The sequence below is a fragment of the Lactuca serriola genome, chromosome 6, assembly GCF_051521515.1.
Source record: "Lactuca serriola cultivar US96UC23 chromosome 6, Lser_US96UC23_V15, whole genome shotgun sequence".
Taxonomy (NCBI): Eukaryota; Viridiplantae; Streptophyta; class Magnoliopsida; order Asterales; family Asteraceae; genus Lactuca; species Lactuca serriola.
Window position 1 is genome coordinate 23,200,250 of NC_136413.1, and position 25,022 is coordinate 23,225,271.

Sequence of the window (25,022 nt, forward strand, 5' to 3'; positions counted from 1 at the left end):
TTTTTATTAGAGAAGCATTTTGTGTAAGTTTAAAAAATAAAAAAGTAGATTATCACAACTTTTTTTTGCATGCAATTAGTCTTAAAAATATCAAATAGATAAATTTGAAACATTTAAATTCAATTTACTTTATGTTTTAAGATTTTTTTTAAATAAAATTAAAAGACAATATGAATTATTTATAAGACATGTGTCAAATTTATTCTTTTACCCCAAAATAAATACATAGGTTATAGTTATAACGTTTAAAAGGTATTATGTTTAAATGACTATATGTAAATATATATAAGTATAAACCGTTGGACAAAAAGTTTATCTAGCAAAAGCATTTATGATTTGTCATTCATCGTTATTAAAATCCCAAACATAGTTGTATAAATAACAAGTAAACCAAATCTTTTCCACCAAATCAAAACAAATTTACTTATATTTATTCGGTTAATCTACCAAACTAAACATATATGACAAGTTAGAGATGCAAAAAGTATCATCATGCTTCCAATTTTAAAAAAATCAATGATACATAGGTTTCCCTTTACTCAATCTTAGAAAGAAATTTGTTACATAAAAACAACAGTATATTATCACCATTCACCACAACATCTCATTTTGTTTTCTGCTGAGTCATAAGGACATTTTCTGTCACAAGAGGCTCCTTCTACATTTATACATTTATACTCATGAATGACCCGATGGGGAAAAGCCCAACAAGGAAGAATATATATATTTGTATCTGTCACTATTCTGCTACACATTTTGCACAAAAACCAAAAATACAATTGAAGGGCAAAAAGTAAAAACAGAAGAAAACAGCAATATTTACCATTTGGTGTGTGTGTGTGTAGTCCTTAATCTGTAGACTTAAGTAGAGATGGGGATGGCCCACCAAAAATCTGGTCTATGAGTGGCTCTGAGGAACGACCTACTGAGGCTGCCTGTTGCTTTTGTTTTTCCCGATAAGTCGCCCATGTCACCACATATAACCCCACTATGATCAACGATCCTCCCAAAATGCTGTTCGTAAAAAAAAAAATAACAATTAAATATATAAAATATAAACCATGGTTTTGGAATAATCAAATTAAGTTGGATGCTGAGAAAACAGACCTTCCCAAATAGATTGGGTCGCCAAGGAATACTTTTGACAAAAAAGCCGAAGCAGCAGGTTGAAGTGGGTTATAAAGAGCAACCAATGCGGGTCCCATGATCTTGTTTGACCATGTTATAAGTCCATAGTTCAATGCAGACGCGATGATTCCCTATTTATTATTATTATTATTTTTAATAAAACATCATGTAAATTTTATCAATAAGAGACATATCATATCAGAGTTTTATACAATACAAGGGAGAACAGAGAAGATACTTACAGCATAAATTACTGCCAAAACCTCGGACCTGGTCAAATGCCAGTTCATTGACTCATTGTTGAAGGAGACAGCTGTCACCACCATAAAAAGTGTACCAAAAAAGTATGAATACGCTGTAACCGATAGATTTGCAGGATACATAGCCAACACTGGAGCCTGAATTTCATTTCAATACAAAAATTGGAAGAAAAAAAAAACCATACTTCAAATCCAAACCATTTAAAAAAGTATATACAATTTTTTATGTACAAGTCAATTACCTGAACAGCTAGAAAGGTAGCCATGCACATACAGTTTGCTATTAAGCATAGAACACCAATGTGCCAGTTGTCGATTCCTAAGGTTGCAAGACTAGAAAACATCCATCCAGAAAGTTCTGGTTGTCCACCTGGAATTATTTCAGGGGCAGTGTTTGCAAACCCTAGTAAAGCTGGTCCTTTGAAGATAGCCATTAAAATGGCACCAGAAACACAAACCAAGGTGCCTCCAATTTTTGCCTGACCTTCACTTTTCAGCACATTTACTGTTTCTGTACTGCATTTATGACATCACATATAAAACATGTTTATTAAATATAATTATTAAATAGTAAAGGTTGCCATTATTATTACCCCATCATTGCAGCAAGTATAAATGTGAAGACAGGAATTGAAGGTTGAATGGCTGCAGCATAGGTTGGATTTGTGTAGCCAAGACCAAGAAGAAACAAAAGCTGGTTCCCAAAAATCCTACACAAGAAATTAATAAGTGGAACAATAGCCATAGAAGGGCCTAAAAGAAATGTTATAAATGTGTTATCTTCTTAATGAATCATAAAGGGTCAACAAAAATACTATTCAATTCAATCCAACCAACCCATTCTGCCACCTCTACTCATCAATATAGGATTACAATACAACAGATATGAATAACAAGTTTGGAGATTATGGACTTACCCAGTCAACCCAAGAAAGAAGAAATACATGAGCAACTGCCTAGTCATAGCTGGTCTGGTTCTCCTAAAAACAACATAAAATCAAACCAACTTTAGTTTTAACATATTTCCCAGATGATACAAGTTGTATTTACAGGTCAATGATGATTAGTAGGCTATCAATGAATACAGATATTGGGTTATGTGCACCAATTAACATATTTGACTTCTATCACCAGCAAAAAGCAACATTGTATATCATCTTGTAATGAAAGAAAAGAGAGTCGGATTTGCAACATTGGTTCTTCTCCATGTCCTTTTTCTTGGTTCAACATTATGGTGAATGCTAAATCTCATTAAAACCAATCAAATGTAACTATGTAAGAATGAGAAATCCAGTGGGATTTGCCTGATGCATTAGTAATTACAGTAAGTCCTGACTAATATAGTACAAGAATAAATCTAATCTATATAAATTTGTTTTAATTAGCATGATAAACTACTCTGCACTAGAGGTTTGGAGGTATCGTTAAAGTATATTGCAAGTACAAGCAGAATTGACTAGGGGAATCTTACCGGCATCAACTATACTTCTAGAGATCCATTCCAAAACACTACAATTACCTTATTCCAGATTCAATCTCATTTCAACCCTAGAATAGTTAGAGGAAAAACAGCTGTTATATTGTCCCATAACACAATGAAAAATCTCGCAACTCTTCATCAGTATTTAAATAACAGAAGGCATTAATTCGAACCACAATTTCTAAGCAGGAAGAAACAATTGATAAGTTGACTAACTTTTCACGGAAATAGGCGATGGGAGCAAGGATAGAGATGGCAAGGATGTCACGATACACGCAGAAAACAATCTCATTGACTCCACCATTCAGAGCTACTTTTGTGATGACATGATATCCTCCATTGAACAATTGTACCAACGCCATCGCGGCATGTGCCTTCCATGCTTCTCCTCCAGCGCCACCGCCTGATGCAATCCTCATCTACTCCGTTAACACACACGCACACAAATTTTGAAATCTGTTGGTGTATCTAACAATTCAGTTGTTGATCAGTCGTTCAACTTCAACCAATTCGAAAAATGATGTTAGGTGAATTGAGTGGAAAGTAATAATGATGGGGTCATTTTGAGATTTAAGTAAACGTAAACAAAAAGGGGGAAAATGTTGCAATTTTGGAATTTTCTCCGGATTTGGATAGATCATACACGTAAGCAATACATTATTGCCACACGTTTAACGCAGTTGACTTGTCGGTTACAAATACAAATATTACATTTGGTGGGAGTATAATAACATTTTTTGGGATCTAAATAGTTGGATGATATCTTTGTAGGACCAAAAATAGTTGGATTATGGTACAAGTTTTAAGTTTATCATTAAATAGGGTAATGTTAACGACAAGTCATTTTTAGTTATTTTTCTAAAATGGCTAAAGGCTGGAAATATGTTAAATTAAGCAAAATTTTATTTAGTCAAAAACAAGTATTAACCTTGCGGACTAATTGTCTTGAATTAATGATATTACGGTTCTCTAGTTTACTAACCTTGTGGACTAATTGTTTTGAATTAATGATTTACGGTTCTTCTGGTTTTAGATTGATATTGTTTCACACATGACATTTATTTTTTGCGAGCCTATAGTATGTCCAAACAGTTACAATAATAGCTATTGAATGAGCTCGTTAAGTACTCAATTAATTTTACATATATACATGTTGAAGATGTGATACAAAAAACCATTACAAAACAACATTTATCGTCGAAACCTTCATAAACAATGTCTCTTAAAAAAGACAATGCATAAATGAGGTTGATGATCTAACATATATCTTCAATTATATGCAAGTAGAGCAACCAATGAATACTAGCTCCTTGAATCAATCAACAACACCACCTTTTTGTCTTGTTCTTGATCCAAATTGATGACGAAGGTTGGAGCAGGGGCGGAACACGAAAAGTTATACCAAGGGGGCCGAAACTAAATTTTTAAAAGAAGCACTAAAAAAATTTATTCGATTCAACGTCATAAAATATAAAAAATCAAACAAAAAATTAATATAAATATTCTAACATCGCTCATTAAAGTGGAATTCGTCGATCTTTAACGTCTTTAAAGTCTTGCACAATTGTCTCTAAAATAATCTTTTATGCAAGCTCCCTTTCGAAGTATAAAACCAATGAGTTGTTCAAAAATTCATCTTCCATTTTATTTCGTAGCCTTGTTTTAACAAGACTCGTTGCTGAAAATGATCTCTTAGTTGTAGCTGTGGAAATCGGAAGAGTGAGTATAAGGCTAACTACTAGATAAATAAGATAAAAATTGGTTGCTCTTCTAGTCTTTATCAACCATTGACACAATTCTGAAATAGATATCAATTGTTTGTATTTTTCACGTTGAACGACGTCCACCTCGTAATGTTGGAGTTGCATCTTCAAAAGATTTATCTCGGTTTCATTGAAATCTTCAGGATAAAACTTTTCTACTAATTGACATACATCACCACTTCGAAAAGGCTCATTAGAATTTTTAGGATCTAAAGTTGCTGAAAGATGGAGTAACTCCATCGAGCTATCATTGAATCGATGATCTAATTCCATTAACTGACAGTTAATTGCTTCGATGAAAATATCTACCCGATAATGATGTTCAAGTGTATGATCGTTATGCTCATTACGAGCTCGAGCCCCTCTACTAAAGTAAGAAGAAGACAAATCAGGGATATCGATGTCGCGTTCAAGACAAAATGACTTAACATGAGCGAGAAAACTATCCCATCTTTCATCTTTCATTTTTTGCAATAGCAATTTTGTGGATGCAACTAGCCTCAATGCATTCAATATATCTTGAGATTGTCTTTGTAAAGCTTGGCAAAGTAAATATGTGATCTCCATTATTTCTTTCTTGAGATGTAGAACAAAAATGAATTCAAATGTAGTAATAGTCTCATATGCTGAATCTGCATCTCCTTTGATCGAACCAGTGTCATCCTCAATAATTTTAAATAAAACCTCACAAATCGGACTAAACATTTTTATTAAGCTTGAAACCGATTTCAAGTGAGAACCCCATCTGGTATCCCCAGCCCGTTGTAATGTACCAATCTGATTGAGGCCTCTACCAGTATCCAACTCACCAATAGATTTAAAATATGCCATTTGTTCGGCTTGTGCATCTCTTAGTTGGTCGGAACGCTTGGAAGAAGCACCAACGACGTTGATAACAAAAGATAATTTAGTAAAAAACTTTTGCACCGCAATAACTCCTTGTGAAGCGGCCATTAATGCTAATTGCAATCGATGAGCAAAACAATGAGCATAATATGCAGATGGACAATCTTTTGAAATCAATGTTTGTAAACCTTTGAAATGACATCGCATATTGCTTGCACCGTCATACCCTTGGCCACGAATCGACTCAAAATCAAGATTGTTATGTGTCAATAGAAAATATATTTTATCCTTCAGAGTTTGTGATGTAGTGTCGGGAACATGAACAAGTCCAAAGAAACGCTCCATAATAACGCCATCTTTATTTACGAATCTCAGAACAATAGACATTTGTTCTCTGTTAGACTCATCACGTGCTTCATCAAGAAGTAAACAAAATTTTCCACCATCAATCTCCTCACAAATCATCCGTCTCACCCTATTAGAGATAAGGTTTAAAATCTCCTTTTGAATTGTTGGTGATGTATATGATGCATGTTTAGGAGCAGTACGAAACAATTCTTTCATCTCATTGTTAAAAGAACAAATTGCCTCCAATATTTCAAGGAAATTTCCTTTGTTAATGGAATCTTGTCTTTCATTATGACCTCTAAATGCAATTGCTTGAAAGGCACACCAACGGACTACATAAATAATAGCTTTTAATCTCAATCTATTCTTCTTACGATCTTCATCGGTAAATTTCTCAAACGTATTTCGTATATTTTGAGTCTCATTTAACAAATCATCGTATGATTTTTGTGCAACATTGTGAAAAGATGTACACTCAGTTCCCATATGCTGCAAAAAAACGCATTTTTTCCCACCTACTTTCTTTCAATTTTGAAATCCATCTATAGTAAATGCCCGTTGGCCATAGTATCCTACTCCAGAAGGTTTGTTAAAAAGGAAACATGGAAAACAAAATGCAGAAAGTATTGGTTGAAAGAGACCAAGATTCATATAAGCTCGCCGAACTGTATCTCGTTGATTGATTGGATAATCGTAAATTTGGATACGCAAACTAGGATCTCGTTCTAGTGTATTAAGATCAACATCATTCATTTCAAGACAAGGTTTTTTGGGTTGATTCGCATCCACATGATCACTATCATTAGGAGTATTTGCATCTATAACATTTGGGGGTGACTCTACCGGTACTTGAGAAGAGCTTTCATGTTTTCTTTTAAAAAATTCATCAAGTGTTGCTTGTTTTTTCATTTTGGCTTACTCTACATGGCATAATTGATAAATAGTTAACAAATAACTACAAAATTAATAATATCAAAAATAATAGTTAACATAATATTATTATTATTATTATTATTATTATTATTATTATTATTATTATAAACAAATAATCGGGCTACTAAACAAACAAAACTTATTTTAAGGTTTTAGAAAAAAACAAATGATAGATAATAGTATATCCCTATTCTAATTCTAATAAAAGAATAATTTCATTCTCCTTTTGACATGTGTCACCCTCTTAGGCCTCCTAATTAATGCATATTTTATTTTCTTTTTATCATGTGTCACCATATAATGTTTTCTAATTAATGTATGCCACTTGTCAACCTATTGATTCTTCATTTTAAATTTTAAATTTTAAATTTCCCACTCTAATTACATTAAATCAATAACATTAAAATAAAACTTAAAATAAAATTAATACAAATTATAAAGTGATATAATTTCACATATTTATTTAAATCAATTATTAAAATTTATATAACTAAAAAAATCTCTTAATTAATAATTTTTTTGTAATGCCCCGATTCTCGAGTACCAATTTATGGTTATAAATTCTCAGGAATTCAAGATCTACTTGACGAGTTGGTTGCCTGACTCGTCGAGTAGTAGCGGGTTTGGGCCACGTGTTTAAGTGACCAACTCGCCGAGTTGGAGCTGGAGGGTGAAACCCTAATTTCCGGGGTTTGCCATCCTATTTAATGGATCATTATCCTCCCTTAGTCCCTTTGCAGCCTCTAGAGAGTTCAGCAAGACCGTAATACGTGTGTGTGCTCCATTTGTGTGTTTCAAGCCTTGGAAGAGGGTTTTTAGAGAGAGAGGAACTTGAAGATCAAGTAGCTAGCAACAAGGAACTTGTGTGGATCTGAAATCTACCTAAGTTAGCACCATTTGAAGGTATCAAGTCGATACCTTGACCCTCTTCCCTTCTAGATCTCTTTTGGGTTAAAGATTTGGGCTTTTCATCATGTTATGAAGCTATTCTTGGGTATGAGCTAAGATCTGAAGTTGCAACTTCAGATCTGAACTCTCCTTGGTCTTTAGGTCCATAAAGCTTACAACTTTAGCAAGTATGAACCTCCCCTCAAGTGTTAGACTTCATTGCAATATTAGTTTTGTCATTTTAAGGCTCTGAAGTTTTGCATGCACGTAAAGTTTGCAACTTTATGTGATAAACATGCCTGGGAAAGTTAGATCTACATTATGGAGCCTTTGCATGGCTTAAAAAGCATCTGTATGGAAGAAGGTCTGAAGGGACTTGGCGAGTGGCATAGTCGACTCAACGAGTCCGATGAAGATTGCCTTGTGCTCGACGTGTCAGACGAGTGACTCGGCGGGTTGGCAAGTTATGTAAGGAACTCGGTGAGTAGCTGAGGGTACTCAACGAGTTGAGGTCTACAACACCAAGGCTGGCCCTTTATCAGATTTGTATCCGGGTAATTGCATGATATGTTAACTGATCTGTTAGATCTGCGTCCTGGTAGTTAGGACGGTATTATGTTTAGTGACCTGGTTTAGGTCGGTATCCTGGTATATAGGATGATGTTATGTTAGTGACCGGTTAGGTCGGTATCTTGGTTATAGGATGTTGCTATGCTATATGATCTGTTAGATCGGTTTCTTTGTGTATAGTATATTATGTGATTATCTGTTATATGTGCACATGGTTGTTGATTGGGGGTTGGGTTGAGGCGGGTCCTGCTTCGTGCTGTAGGCCAACATACGTAGGGCAGACCAGATAGACTACAGACCCGGGAGGGCACATATTCAGGCCGAAGGCCCGGCGAGTGGTCTAGATAGGCTGAAGGCCTCGAGAGGGCGGTCCAAACGTGTCGAGGCCCGGAGAGTGGGCTAGATAGACTGAAGGCCCGGTACGGGCAGTCCAGTCATACTGTAGACTCAGAGAGTGGACCAGGTGGACTGAAGGCCCGGTGTGGGCGGTCCAGACGTGCCGAGGCTCGGAGAGTGGGCTAGATAGACTGAAGGCCCGGTACGGGCAGTTCAGTTATACTGTAGACTCAGAGAGTGGACCAGGTGGACTGAAGGCCCGGTGCGGGCGGACCAGTCACACTGTAGACTCAAGATACATGGTTGTTCTGTATTTGTTGATATGATATGATTGTGGTTATATGAGGTTGGTATTTTGGGGGTAACTCACTAAGCTTTCGGGCTTACAGTTTCAGTTTATTGTTTCAGGTTCAGCGGATGGCCGCAGGTAGGCGAAGGCGTGACTGTATACTTCCTCGACTGATGATTATGATTTCTGGGAACTCTGATGTATAAACTATTTTGAAAACAAATTGTAATAATTGAATGGTTTCAAACGATTTAAAAAGTTTTAAATTGACTCGAATTTTGTGGGTGTTACATTATTTAAAATAATTAATTAGTAATCTTGAGTTTTTATTATTAAAGTTTAATTAATTTTGTAACCGTGGTTCCCACGGGTTATAAACTAGTTAGTATTATACAATTAAAAGTTATATCCTTTTAATTTGACAGCTAATAGGATTAAACAATTAAAAAATATAACCTTTTAAAATTGACAGCTAGTACCGTCTCCATTCTCCTATTAACTTTCAACCATTAACACATTTTAGAGAGAGAAATATAAACGTTGTTATGATATTATAGAGAGAGAAAGAAAGGAGACGGGAGAGAGAACCAAGAAGCTTACAAGGGGATAGCTGATCGGAGAGATTGAAGAGGCGCACCGTCTTTTCGGAGATCGATCTATCGGTGGCTGGGACACAGAAGTCAGAAAGGGCGTCTGGTAAGCACTCCGGCGGCGGCAGTGGTGGCTACTGTAGCGATTTGTGGTCGGAAACACATAAGATATCAACGCAATGTTGGTCGGAGTAACAGAAATCAACAAGAGCGGTGTCGATCGGAGACCCAATGGTTACGTTTTCCGGCAGTGGGTTTTTTCCCGTGCTAACTCAGGCGGTGGATTTTTGGGTGACTCCAGCGGATGAGCACTCGGTATGATTTCTAACAGAAGCAGATTTGATGATCTATTATGTTGTTAATAATTTGGATGTTAAATTTGTTGTTTGATTTTCTTTTATAGAGTTTTAGTTTCCTAAAATCAGTATCCTAGTTTTATTAGAATTGTTATTGATTTTTGTCAACAAACTTCTGGCTTCTCCGCTTCTGTTGGAACTGATTTACGTGCGTAACCAATTTGCTGATTATTTAATATTCATAGTTAATTACTTTTTTAAATAATTTTTTCAATTACAGAGTAACCTTACTATACATAATACATCGCGGGGGCCAGGACGTTAGCAAATTGATAAATCTATTATTATATATATAACATATGTATTAGAATGCCAAAAATCAGGGGGGCCATGCCCCCTGGCCCTCTCTTAGCTTCGCCTCTGGGTTGGGGCCTCCTATTATAGTGCAAGGAAAGAGGTGGGCAATAGGGTTATGCTTAAATTCTTTAAACACAAAAAACGCTTTTCTTATAAAATAGATTAATGGAGTTTTTAATTTCCCCCGATCATTGAATTATAATCTAGCCAATTACTCAAGCCATATTATTCATTTTAATTAATTTAGTCAAATACCTACTTCTAAACTACTCGTTAAATTCACTTATGTTCACAACAAGACTTCAACTTTCAACCTCAATGAGGGAGGACAACGTCGTATATCGCTGGGCTAGAAGCCCTTTAGTATTTTATTTATATATTTATTTATTTTGATTTTTTAATAATATGTATTGCATATATAGTATTCATGTGATATTATCGTTTTTCATGTAGACCCATATGTTCATGTATAATTAATGGTATACTTAATTCAATTGTTTTTTTCATATAAATCCAATGATTAATTTTTAATGTCTTGAATCCATGAATGCTTTGCTATTATTTATGTTTCAAAGTCAAGACCTAAGGGCTTAAATATATTCAAATGTTCTAGACGAACGAGAAAAAAAAATTACTCTTTACAGCTGCCCACTTTGTCCTTTTCTCCTTGCCCCATGTTCAAAATGCTTGGATTTTTTCATGATTGATGAACATAAATTTTCATAATGCAAGTTTTATCGGTTTTGTTATAATATTATGCATAAATGAAGTTTATGAGTGTCAATGATAGCTTATTTTATTTCCTTATTTTTATTAGTTTATTTTAGATTTTTAGATCTTTTTATCATTATTGCATTGTATATTCTTTATTTTCTTTATTATGGATCATACCGGGTGCTTGTTATGTTGCATGAGATATTTTGTAGGTTTTTCGGTGCTTGTTGCGGTTGCGGGTTGATTGGAGACGAGCTTAGTGGGCTCCCGAGGCATTCTTGGGCTTGGCGGAATCAAAGAAGAAGAATTGGGCTTTGAAAGTTATAAGCTTGGATTATTTGGGCTTGTGAAGATGGATCATAAATTTCTAATTTTTGGCTTGGAGCATCCATTTGGTGGCTAAATGATGATTGGTGCATTTCAAATTACATGGACAATGGAGGGGGGACCAAAGGAATCTTTGGTAGTGGAAGGGTGGAATGGCTTGGTGGACCAATAGCATTACAACAACATTTGCGCGGGTGAAATTTTCGTCGCGCGGGTACCCGCGCAACTGCCTAGTTTGGGCATTTTGGTCATTTGGCTCACCATAACTCTTGGGGATCAGATCTAGAGGCTCATTCACGTTTTTTCACCACTGGAGACCTGCAAGAGGTGATTTTGGGAGCTAGAAACCATTTCCTTTCATCTTTCCAAATCTTAGGTAGTTTCTTTATGCAATTAGATTATTGTTCTTGTTACTTTGTTGCCATGAGTGGCTAATACTCTTATTTGGTTGACTTTGGCTGAAAACCAATGAATGTTTGTGGGTTTTGAAGGATTTATGTTGATTATCAATTTATTCCATGTTTATGATTCTATTTTGCAATTCTTATGCTTATTTGATGCTTTGATCATGAGCTTAGTATTTCATTGAGCAATAGTTGATTTATTTCATTGATTTTGCATTAGATCATTGAATTTATCTAGAACAAAGGCTTTATGATGGTAGAAATCATCTCTAGCTTATGAATCATATCTCCTTTATGGATGTGTAAGCATTTGACATCCTCTAGGAATTGGGGATTCCTTCATTCTTAAGGCTAATTGATTTCTTGGGATTGATTGCTTCAATTGACCCTTGATCTTAATTAAGAAGGTGTGTTGTGGGCTTCCCCAACCTCCATACTACCTATGAGGAATCTTGGCATATCATGCTTCATGATTGCTATAACCAATTTGGGATGAAGGATAAGCTTTGTATTAGATCCTAATGATAAACACACAAATGTTCATTGTGTTGAATTGCCTTAGTTAACCAATTATTCCCAACCTTTGAGCATCTCATCAACTTGCTTAATTGCAAGGTTTTTAGTTATTCAAGTATTTTAATTTTCAAGTAATCAAAAAACCCCCCTTTTAGTTTAATTGTAGTTAATTAGTTTAATTTCACTAGTTCTATTGAATTGCATTGGTGATTGAATACAACCATTTCCCCGAGGATCGATACCCCTTTTTACCATTATATTACGTTTATTTAGCAATCAAAGGGTGTAATTTGCTTGGTGGGCTTGACATCCCATCAGTCAACAACATATTAGATGTCTTATATAGGTTAAAATATAAATTTATATCTTATATCGAACTATTTGTTAATTTTATAATGCTTGTATATTTTCATAATCAACGAATATAATATTTCACAACGTATATTTCCTCTTGTTCTTATAATATTGGACACATACATTATTATAATTATGACATAAATATAATATAAATATAATAGAAGTGTTATACAACTGAAAATAAACATGTAAGTTAGTCTGAACTATTTATTAATCTCATAGTCCTTGAACACTTTTTCACAACTAATGAACATAATATTTCAATATTTCATATTGCTTGTTTCCATATTCAAATCTAACAACAACGAACTTGAGGATTTTGACAGAAATGCCATATACATGTTATATATTTGAAATATAATATTTAACTTACGTGGAACTAGTTATAAATTTTGTTGTTTGATTGTCCACAATGATAAATGGTAGGTTGTTTGTGTTTTAGTTGTTGTCCAGCCAAGAAGATTGTTTGGAGATTCAACCACAATCCAAAACATTTGATCCTAAAGAGCGTCCTATCTCATGAGCCAATCTACCTTTAAGCAACGTTTAGGCAATGGTGAATTATAGACTACTTGGTTATGATTACACAACCACTTAAGTTGTCATCCAAACAAGAAAAGGATGCCATACATGTGAAAAAAGATGTGTAACATCTTAATCATTATTATTAGGCTAAGTGGAGTGGTCACCACCAACCCATTAGAAAAGTATTGCCACCTCAACGCCACATCAGTTCCACTACAAGCTTACTACCAAACCACTAGCCTTTGGAAATGGGTACCACTCCATATTATTTATTTATTTTGATATTAAATTAAATAAAAAAATAATTCAAAACATTAAGCTAAGCCAATCACATCTGAGAAACAATCAAAAAATGTTTAACCAATCACATGTGTCGTCTTCTTGCGTCTTCATGGCCACTCCACAGCCAAGCCACTGGCCACCGGTGTAGTGTTCACGCATGACTTGGTGGTCCACCTCAGCTCTTACGCGTCTTTTTGGCACCCACTCCGGATATAGCCTTAGTGAAATAATGAGTTATGATGTTTATGACACATCTACATGAGTTGTTTTATTCGAACCAAGTAACGGTGCAAATCACTTTCTCGGTAAATGGAAAACACAAAAAGGATCAAGAGAAGAGTATGATCCTAAATTTCAAAGATCCAAGATTTTGTATATGCATGGTTCGAGAGATTCAAGAACAAATATTTATTCATTGCTTTGATGACAACTCAAATGGAATTGCATGGCAGCCTATTAGTTTTTGCTAGTGGTCATAGCCCAAGAAATATATACATAATCTTGGATCCATAGATTGAACAATAGATGTTAAATGTTAATTAAGAAATGTGATGGAAAAGTTAAAGTTATGTGTTACTTTATTGCAATAAACAAGTGAATAATTTTATGTGAGGGTTTTTAGGCTTAGGCCTATGAGCTATCCTCATGACGTGAAATATAAGTCACATCATCATCAAACCATTTCACAACCATTTTATAAGGTTGTAGAAATTGTGTTCACTGGTGAAGAAGAGAAAGAAATATAAAAAAAGCGAGATAGAGAAGTGCCTGTGAAGATCTGTGACCATCCCTATTTCACAAGACACCTATTATACCTTGGGGACGTGAAATATAAGTCACATCATCATCAAACCATTTCACAATCAGATTATAAGGTTGTGGAAATTGTGTTCACCGGTGAAGAAGATAAAGAAGTGGCTGTGAAGATCTGTGACCATCCCTATTTCACAAGACACCTATTATACCTTGGGGCTATATTCATGCATAGAAACACCCTCCATATCAGCTTCTACCGGTGAAATGTGCTCCATATCGAGTAGCCTAACTCTCCAATACTAAACCTAATTACTCTACATATTAAAAAAAGAAAATACGATATGGTATATGGTTATTTTTGTGATGTTCAAATAAAAGGTTTTAGTAGTTTCAAATAAACGTTCCCAAACACCTCATATGATTAATAGGTGTAAAAAGAATCCGCACTAATGTTTCTTTAACCGTTCGACGTTTTGCGATTTCACAAATCCTTCAATCAAACATTATTACACCGATCACCATTACTGTGAGTAAATCCCGTCTCATTATCGTAATTAGCTCGCAAAGAATACACACTTGTAACCATCTACGTATTTGCAATTTAACTGTTCGATGTTTTGCACGTTAGAGATTTATCGCATTTTAGTTGTTTGATAGTTTGCAGATTACAATATGCTCTGTAATGCATGATATCTGGGACTGATGCCCTATTTCTTTGTTAATTATTGATAGTTGTTGTCTCACTATTTTCTTGTTCTTATTGAATGTCTGTTTTAGGTTGATTAGTTAGCCAACATGTGTATTGTTAGCCTTTTGCTTTCTCTATTGTTTCCTTCTTTGGTAGAGTTTTGGGATTATGATTATCTCAACTGGTTTGTGACACAACTAAGTTGAGTTGATACCTGAGGAAGTGGTTGATTTTATTGAAATTTAAGAATAAAAGTTGCTTAGTGGGAGACATGGGGAGATTTGAACATTGTGGTAGTACTAGTTAAATATAATATTATACACATGGGCAGAACATAGAAGGGGCTAGGGGGCCGTGACCCCCTTGATTTTTTAACTACTAAATAGCAACAACTATAGAATCGTGATTATATAAGTTAATATTCTAAGAAATCAAAACATCGGCGCCTCACCTTTTTTCTACCGAATATCAGTAATTAAACTTAAGATTTTTAGAAAATCAAAAGTAATCATATATTATCAAACTTATCCAAGGAAAACTAATTTGACTAGAAAGTAGAAAATATATACAATAATCGCATAAAAAGTTGGAGACTTACAAATTAACCATATATAAATTCTATGAAATCAATTATTTACTTACATCTTCAAATCAATAAACCCTAAAAATACTATCGCCTCTACTTCTTGTCGGATCATGCTGAAACTAGAAGATGTCGGATCGCTTTTCCTTGATTTGAAACAATAACTAGTTCTTCCGCACTCATGCAAGTTACAACTCACCGGACTTCTTACTATCTCCCTTTTTCAGGTTCAGTCGACTCTTCTCCGTCGGCTCTTTATTCTCTCTCCTCCCCGAGTCGTCGGCGCCAAACCACCACTGCTTTCCTCTCAGCCGACTCCACAGCGCAGGCACACATTTCCTCTTTGTGTATCTTCATATCACTTAAGACTACGAGTCTCTTACTACTCTCTCCGTCTCTCGTTTCTAGATACTGATAAGTATCTCATTTATATATTTATATTATAAATCTTTAGTCACAATGGATATATAAGGGTAATAAAGATGTAGTAAGTACAAGCATAGATATACAGGGCACTGGTGATGAACAGGGATGATAAAATGTATGTAAAGGGGTAATAAAGATGCACTAAGTACAACATAAAAAAAAGTCTACACAAAAATAAAAGACGTGGTACATATGTATGTGTAATAAAATTGGAGTCAATAAAGTTAGGAGTAATTATGATTTTAGATATATATTTACAATGATAAATTCAAAATTATATATATATATATATATATATATATATATATATATATATATATATATATATATATAATTTTTTGTAAATATTAGTTTCGGCCCCTAGCCCTTATTGTTCGTGTTCCGCCCTTGAATTATATAATTAGTTGTACGAGATTCCTTAAGTTAATGTGGATTTAAGCATTAAGCATAAAGTTAGGTTTGTATGATTTAAACTTTTTCACTCATCATTTGCAAATGCAATGATTGAGTTGAATGCCCAAAATTGAAGTTGTAGTGCTATTTACACACTAAACTTGCAATTTCGAGCTGGCCTTTATCACCATTATTCTCTTTGGATTTGGAGAATCTTCAAGTTGGGTATTTTGATATAGAAACATTTTAGATATGAATGAAGGATTATTACTTCCAATAGTTGATCAAGAAGGTTCTCAAAGCAAGAATGGCCGTTTGTTATTATTCAATTAAATATGGAATCATTACACCATATAACAGATCATCAAGCATCAAATCAATATTTATGTTCTTTTTTTTCTTTTACAACTTTCAGAATTGTTGAAAAGCTAAATTAGAAAAGCCTAACCAAGGTAAATACAAATGCCATTACTGAGGTATGAGGTTCAAGAATAGGCATTGCCTTAGGGTGTTTCTTTTGGGCTGAATTGGTTAAACATTTAATCTGAACAACTATATATTGTTGTTTCTTTTTTACTTAATCCGGACAAAATGACTTAATGGGTTAAGCAAAAAAAAATACTTTGCATAATTTATTAAGACAAACTAACTTTTTGCATATTTGCCCTTCTTTTTTCCTCCCAACTCCACTTAATTAATATTGTGGAAAAAAGATTTGAATATAAGTGTAAAATTGTCATTTTAGACTCAATTATTCGGTTTAGAAAAGAAACAAACCTTATGTGTACAACATTTTATCCAAACACACATCATTACCCATTCAACCATTTTACCATACATGATTTAACGAGGAAAAATAAAGAAACAACTCCTTACTTTTTTCCCTTAGGGAACCTATTTTGTTTGGCTAGTCTAAAAGGTGCTATATATTCTTAGGGATTTGGAAATGACATCGGATGTAAATGGAGGTGACATGACAAAAGCATGTTTGTTTTGATTGGTCAACCAAGCTTTATCCTAACCTAGGGGTTATTCTCAATGCCAATCTTTGATACAGTAAATTTATAGGTCTAAATTGGGAAAAGATCTGCTATAATGGTGGATAAAGATTTATGTTGATGTCACTTTGATTCCACATGTTGGTCATTTGATTGAGTTGAGGTAAATCTTAATTTTTTTCTCCTTAATCTTAAAAAAAACGTACCTAACTTCAGGTATCAATACATATCTATGAAAAGTTGTAAGGTTCATATTATATGAAAAAGATCACGCTATTTGTAGAATATTCTTTAGCTGTCATTATCATCTCGAAGCCGTTGTAATTTACTACCCGTTTAAGGAAAAAGAGATGCACTCTGACTATTAGGGGTTAATTTAGTACTTTTGATATCATCATTAATATAGGTTGTACTAAAATTAAAACAAAAACTATGAACAAAATTGTAATATACTTTGATTTATTTATGAATACAACATTCTACTTCCGTCTCTTTATACTACAACATTGTATCTTCATTTGTTTCTTATTAAGCTTGAAAACTATATCCACTTATAGCATTGTAATTTCATTTATTGTCTTATTAGGTCATTATATTTTGAGAAATCTAACAAATTATAGCACTAAAAATTGTTTTGTGTTACTACGAAGTTGATAAATTAGATAGATATTTTAGAGTATAATGTTGTTCTGTGAAGAATGGAAGTAGGATGCTAAAATAAAAAATCAATGAAAGTACTATTTCTTGCATATAACCCTTCTTGAAATGGAAGATAACAGGACCACTCGTAGTTTGATAGAATGGTAGCATCGAAAACAACATAATATATATTCAATCCAAAGATCATTTTTATAACCACTCCATTCATTAATTTTATTAATCATTGTTTTTTATCAAATTGGTGAGTTAGTTTTATGCATACACTTGCCACAAGGGCGTTTTGGTAAATGTGATCAAAATTCTTGCAACATGTGATCTAAATCTAATATTATTTCTCTTCCAAGAAAAGCGATCCTCGTGTAAACTTCACCGGACCCTGTGCAATGCAAGAAAAGCAATGAGTCGATATCCAATCAACATGAACCCCATAGCCAACAAATCTATATGTAAGTTCTTCAATCCGACAGATTTAACCCCCGGAAAATCCACAACATGACAATAAACACCCTTGGAGCACTCGTAAACATCGTTCTCATCAAACTGAACCCCAAGAAGAAGCTTGTAACCATAGTAACTATAACTCAAATACTTTAACCACACTATGAATGTCGGGATTTGTTGTATATAATACCCACCGGCAATTAAAAAGACCAGAGTTGTAACTGAGGCTAAAGTAGTTGCTTGTTTTACATCCATAAGTATAGCACCAATTGCAAGTCCAAGACTTTGGGCCACAAGAACATTGTAGAGGACAACAAGGAGTGAAAGGATGAAAGTGGATGGGTCGGGTTTTAGCCCACCCATCCAATAAAGTATGAAGGTGAAAGCAGTTGGGAGTGCAAGCTCAAGTGGTAGGTCACTTATGGTTCTTGCTAAAAAGTAAGAGGAGAGACGATACATTCCGGATGAACGTTCTTTTATTAGCATTCTTCTTTCTTGAGGGAAAGTGAAAACCGCATTGTATAGTGGGTAAAATCCCCAAAATACCGAGAAGAAGAAAAGCATTGCTATCTGCATTAAACAATCAAATAGTATTTAAAGGTTAAACACTTAATCTGGACATGTATACTATATGGCTGTTTCTTTTTGACTTAATTTTGACATAATGACTTAATGGTTTAAGCCAAAAAAACATAACTTAATGTAATAAGACACTAATCCTTTACCTATATGCCATTCTTATATGTCGTGGAATGTAAAAGTCAAATAGTCATTTAGACGCATTCAGGCGCTTCTTATGTTTATTCAGACATCATTATCACTTTAGTCATTTTACCCATTCAGGAGTTGATATATAAAAAAACCAACCACTAAGTGTTATCCGGTCAAAATAATGTAAAAATATATTTGAAAAAATGACGGCTGACTTAGGGAATGGAAAGAAAAGGATGCATTGGTCATGGGAATAGAGTTGTAAAAGGTTAGGACTTAATGGAAACTGTCAACAAGAAAACAATCATATGTAGCTTATTAGATTAAGTCATGTCTCTATTAAATCCATTAAGTCAAAAGCAAACAACACCTAACTTAGTTAAGATTTTTGTATATGATGAGGTTTTGAGATGAAAATGCTCACACGATCTTCAATATGGGACGATGGAGTGTGCCACCATAGGAGTCCAGCCAATATAGCCACACTTATGACTTGAAAAATTCTAAGCTTATTGAAAGCCTCAAATCTCCTCTCCCTAAGTCCCCTAAGAACCAACACCTTGAACTGATGCCACCAGCTTGTACACCATTGCTCTGATTCCACACGGTTTCCTACTTTCAAAAAGAGTTAGTTTATACACACAAAATAGCATGCATTAACACAAAGTGAGACTTTTCCTTTGTCTGGATAAAATGTTGTATAAATAATGCCATTTTCTTTTTTATACTGAATAAACCGTCATCTTCATATTCCAAAAAATAAATTTCACAGTATTCAACAATTTTTTTTTTACAAATACTTACTTGGCAAAGCTTCTTTTCCAAGATTGTAATTGCAAACATCCAAATCACATACATCAGTTTTCAGTCTTGTTTCATAACAAGTGATGAGTTGTTGCCTTATTAATTTCTTCTCATCGTCCGTATTTTCACCTTGCTCATAATCATGCATTGAATCAGTTGCAATCCCTGTGACATTTAAAAACTTTTTTTTGTGCTTAATAATGATGAAAAGTCACATAAATTTAATATTATATCAAATTATTGAGTTGAAAGAATAATTTACCGTTAGCAAGATCAAGTAAAAGGTCAGCCGGGTTGACTGTAACAGATGTGGAAAATCCAATTGAAGAAAAATACTCCAAAGCTGTGGAAGCAGAACCATAGTAAATTTGTGAGCCTTCAGAGAGCAAGATCACTTTGTCAAACATGTGGTAGATCCGGCTCGATGGCTGGTGAATTGTGGTGACCACGGTTCGACCACCACCCGCGAGCCGTTTAACCGTCGTTAGGATCCGGTGAGCCGTGGTCGAGTCCAAACCGGAAGTTGGCTCATCCAACAACAAAAGGCTTGGGTTAATTAACATTTCTTGACCTATACTCACCCTCTTTTTCTCACCACCTGATATCCCCCTAAATAGTGGGCCACCAATCATGCTATTCTGACACCGGGTCAGACCCAACTCAGTTATGACTCGAGTCACCTGGTGCACCTTTTCGGCTTGAGTCAGGGTTTTTGGGAGACGTAACATAGCGGTGAATAAGAGGGTTTCGGTCACGGTTAGATGAGGGTAAAGAACATCATCTTGGGTCACAAATCCGGTTTTTCTTTTGGTGGGACCCGAAAACGGGTGGCTGTTGTATGTTATTTTCCCGGAGAGTTTTCCGGTCAGCCGCCCGCCTAAGGCGGTCAGTAGGGTGGTTTTACCACTTCCTGATGGACCCAACATTGCTAGTATCTCTCCTGGACAAACCATACCTGTCACCCCATTTAGTATCGTCTTCTCTCTTGAACCTTCAAGTTTGACTTTATATACAACCTCTTCAAACTGAAAAGAATGACAAAATCACCATGAAAAACATTTATATAAATCACTCAAAGAAATTAACGAATGGGGATGTAAAAAGACCTTTAATGTTATGGGGTATAAGGCATGATCAGGTTTCACCATTGTTGAAAGTTCTTCCATTGGTTTAGTAATGGTGTTGGTGGTGGTGTCTTCAGGGTTTAGAACCACCGAGTGGAGGGCCATGGCCATTGGCCAAGTGGTAATGATGTCTATATGCTTTGGTTTTTCACACTTATGTTTCTTCACAAAGTAACTTGCATGATACAAGTATATATATACATAATGTATGTGTGTGTATGCATGCTTGAGTATGGTCAAGAGAAACTCATGGTATCAAGAGAATCTGATAAGGTGGGCCCGGTTTCTATGGTGTACGGCCGCCACTTTCTTAACACGTGCCGCGTCTTTGAGTTACTCGCAATCGTGAGTCAAATCAAGCTGACATGCCGCAGCCGAAGCACAGTTGTTAAGCCACCTGACAGACTGTTATATATCTGATTTGCATATCAAATGATGCTTCTAGAACTGAGTGGGGTGGGCCAGCTCAGCTTAGGTTTGTGTTTCAAAGAGAATAACCCTTTATGTGGAATGATCCATGTGCATGTCGTGGATGGGAGGTTAAGTTATACACGAATCAATAAAAGTAAAGAAATTCGAAGACCAACACAGCCTTGATTGAATTTGTGGGCCCATGGAGGAAGACGAAAGCAAATATTTAGGAAATTTGTGGGAAATCATAGTAAAAAGGAAATGATTAAAAACACAAGTCAAATTAGTGTTTATGGGCATCAAGGTGGGGGGAGAATTGATTCTGTTCTAATAGCGGTAATGCCTCTAACTAAACGAGAACAATGTAGGGAAGCAGGTGAATTTTTTAGTAAAGTTAAAGTGAAGGATTCAAAGAAATAAATACTTTTCCTATTAAAAGTAAAGCCAACTGATTCCTTACATACGCCTAAAGCTTCTAACAAACCATTCCTAAAAAACTAATTTATTACTATCTGTTCATAATAATATGTTTACTGCATATAGGATTGATCACAAAACTAAAAGGGTAAATGTCATTCCTAGGGCCCCATGAACAGGTCTCACTCACACTTAATATAAGAAGAGAAAAAAACACTTTAGTTGATTTTGATTTGATTCCGTAGAGTTCTTCGGTTTTATGAGACTAATTTTGTTGGCATAAGTGTAGTTTTAAACCTATGACTTCTAAATTTGTTGTAAACAGTTTTAAATTGTGTTTGGTAGTTTTGTCCGATAAGCAGTGTTTGGTAAATATTAGCGGGCATAAGAAATATAAAATAACATAAAAATGATATATCTATAAAAAATTGTAGAAAATAATTATGTAAGAAGACATTGAGGAAAATTGTAAAATTGTTGTAAAGAAGTTGTAAAAATAATTATATACAAGTTATAATCTGGTGAGTGATGGAAAGTAACGTGACCATCAACACTATAAATTGACTTTATGACATGAACTCTGCGAGCACTTTGTTCAACAACGAAGGCTCATCTCCTTACGAAGAGCAATGCTCGATTAAAAGCGAATAAACTACCAATTCTAAGTCCCATTTCTTAGACAAAACATTTTTTCATCTCAAACAAATAGTCTCTTTTTTCCTCCTAAATCATTACGTTACAATAAACATAAAAAAATACACTAATAGAATCCCAAACACAACTTTAAATTTGAAGTTTTAACAACTTAAAAAGATAGCTAGTTGGGCTACAGTTGTTTCTCTTTGACTTTAAAAATTCTTATTGACAAAAAAGATAAATATGCAATTATACTTAAAAAAGGTTTTAATAACATATCTAAAATAAAAAAATATATTTATAGTCATATTAGTTGCATACTATTCGTCCGGTTTTGGTTAAATTAAGATGAAATGTTGATTTAGAAAAAAGAGGAAAGAATAATTTCATGGAAAAAGTGTTAGCATCTCAATGATAATCGTATTTTATGTCAGGCATTTTGATAAAAGTAATAGAAGAAAATCATGTAATGAAATGGTTACAAGTATAAGCATGGGATAATGACTTAGGAGGGTAATTAAGTTTCTAGTTTGTCCGTATTAGGTCACTAAGTTTTTTTTTGTGCGTATTAGACCAATATGGTTTTAACCTGTAAAAGGACTATTTCTAAACGGTAATAACAACCATATTGGTCTAATACGCACAAAAAAAACCTTAGTGACCTAATACGGACAAACTGAAAGCTTAATTACCCTCCTAAGTCATTAACCCGAATTATTTAGAAAACATGCTTACTAATCAATGTGACTGATTTGTTTGACTGAAAATAGTTGCTTCCATTTAAACTTATCTCGCAACCCTTCCAAAACTTTTAAGTCCAAAAACTCATATGATTGATGATCTTCATTATATAAATATGCAACATTTTATCAATAACTTCTTTTTTGTCATTTAAATGTTTACATGAACACATCCATATGTACAAAAACAATCTCACTTTGATACCTCCCATCAATGTCTACATTTGATAACGAATGAAAATGTAAAACCAACAGGGACTTGCAGAGGATGTCTATTATCAATTATTTTATAAAAAGCAAAACCACAACATGAACTAAGAAACTGAAGTTGCAAAATGAATAAAAAAAATCAGCACATAAACAAACACATACAGACTATATACAACAGATAAACAGAAGTTTATAAAGCATGAAACTTAATGACAGGAAATGAAAAAACTTAAAGGAGACTTTATAGAAAGAAAGATCACCCTTACTTGCCACAAATGGTTGAAGACATCAACAAGAAGATCAATCTAACCATGGAGTCCACATGTTGTCTGATCATGACTTCAGTAGATGAACTACTAAAACGTAATAATTGCAATTGAACTCTATTAGCATTTGAAAAGGGAATTAGGGTTCCAGAGAAGACGACGAAGGGTTAAAATTTTTTTGGGACCATTTCTCGATTTGTGCGTGTCATCCTTGCACATGGGCCATGCTAATCTTCTCTGTATCGTTCCAATTTTATCGGATGTCCCCAAAGGGACGACTATAGATGAAGAGCTTCGCCATATAGAGGAGTAACAGGTTATATGGGACGATGCAAGTTCTAAACGAAGTAGTTTACTGTTGATGGTCACATATTCTCAATGTCTTTAAAATTAGGGTTAATGACTTAGGAGGGTAATTAGGTTTCCAGTTTGTCCGTATTAAGTCACTAAGGTTTTTTTTTGTGCGTATTAGACCAATATGGTTGTTATTACCGTTTAGAAATAGTCCTTTACCGGTTAAAACCGATAAAAGGACTATTTCTAAACGATAACCGGTAAAAGGACTATTTCTAAACGGTAATAACAACCATATTGGTCTAATACGCACAAAAAAAAAACCTTAGTGACCTAATACGGACAAACTAGAAACTTTATTACCCTCCTAAGTCATTATCCCTATAAGCATATACAAAGTTATAAACCACCACCAAGGTGGTTCAGGCCTTCAGGGAAAAAAAAGAGGTGGTCAGACTAAAATTTTTAATAAATCAATAAAAAAACATTTAACCTAAACTCTTCGAATCTCTTGGTGGATTGTATCTTCGTACCGCTACCTCTGATACAAAGAAACCGAGTAGGTCAGACTTGGGAGTTTGGTGAGCACATAGACTTTTCAACCCATAATAATATTATTTAGACAAAATTACAAAGAAACCGAGTAGGTCAGACTTGAGAGTAGGTCAGACTTGTTTCACTACATATCGATCAAGGAGAAGGATATGCATATCGGTCAGAGTTAAAATTGAGCAAACTTTCCGCTCAACCCTAGCCGCTGCCTCTCAAATCCACCAGAAAATCTATTCAACAAAAAATCGATTCAAGACACACATACACACATGTTCTTGAGGTGAAGCAGGTGATGGTTTCGGGATAAGATGGTGATAGTTTGGGTGTTGCGATGTTGATGATTATGTCAGGACGAGGGATAATGAACACATGTTCTTGAGGTGAAGCATGTCAAATCTATTCTCCCAAACTCCCAAACCCATCACGCAACAATCAAAAACGCGATCCACAGCAGAGCTCTGAACTCGATTCGTTTATCCTCTGTATCCTTTTTCGGTAAAATCAGAGGCGTTAGGGAGGGATCGTGAATCGCGTGGATGAATTCACTTCAAGTTTTGAATCATAAGAAACATACTGTCAAACCCTCCACGATCTGATGACACAAATTGATGAAATTTTAGAACTTTTGTTCTTACCTCTTGAATCCACGATTTGGAAGATCATGGATGCGGGATTTGGAATGGGGATCGTCATTAAGAGAGAG

At 34.6% G+C, this 25,022-nt stretch overlaps 3 protein-coding genes and 1 non-coding gene across 4 annotated transcripts; all 4 read right to left on the bottom strand.

Moving 5' to 3' along the window:
• Positions 1-476: 476 nt before the first annotated feature.
• Positions 477-3,434, bottom strand: LOC145057823 (WAT1-related protein At4g19185-like). Its single transcript, XM_079005726.1, has 7 exons — positions 3,085-3,434; positions 2,306-2,368; positions 1,982-2,098; positions 1,631-1,904; positions 1,371-1,526; positions 1,108-1,259; positions 477-1,014 (listed from the first exon to the last, which is right to left on the bottom strand). The coding sequence occupies exons 1-7, from the start codon at positions 3,285-3,287 to the stop codon at positions 849-851; spliced, it is 1,131 nt and encodes a 376-aa protein (XP_078861852.1). The 5' UTR covers positions 3,288-3,434; the 3' UTR covers positions 477-848.
• A 1,017-nt stretch (positions 3,435-4,451) lies between these two features.
• Positions 4,452-6,311, bottom strand: LOC145059569 (uncharacterized). The gene has a single exon (XM_079007402.1). The coding sequence runs from the start codon at positions 6,309-6,311 to the stop codon at positions 4,452-4,454; it is 1,860 nt and encodes a 619-aa protein (XP_078863528.1).
• Positions 6,312-17,899: 11,588 nt separating this feature from the next.
• LOC145058172 (ABC transporter G family member 14-like) lies at positions 17,900-21,027 on the bottom strand. The gene is made up of 5 exons (XM_079006083.1): positions 20,776-21,027; positions 19,932-20,694; positions 19,670-19,834; positions 19,290-19,477; positions 17,900-18,724 (listed from the first exon to the last, which is right to left on the bottom strand). The coding sequence occupies exons 1-5, from the start codon at positions 20,902-20,904 to the stop codon at positions 18,080-18,082; spliced, it is 1,890 nt and encodes a 629-aa protein (XP_078862209.1). The 5' UTR covers positions 20,905-21,027; the 3' UTR covers positions 17,900-18,079.
• A 2,615-nt stretch (positions 21,028-23,642) lies between these two features.
• On the bottom strand, positions 23,643-23,749 carry LOC145060731 (U6 spliceosomal RNA). Its single transcript, XR_013686916.1, has one exon. It is a non-coding gene; the product is annotated as a U6 spliceosomal RNA (small nuclear RNA).
• Positions 23,750-25,022: the final 1,273 nt, after the last annotated feature.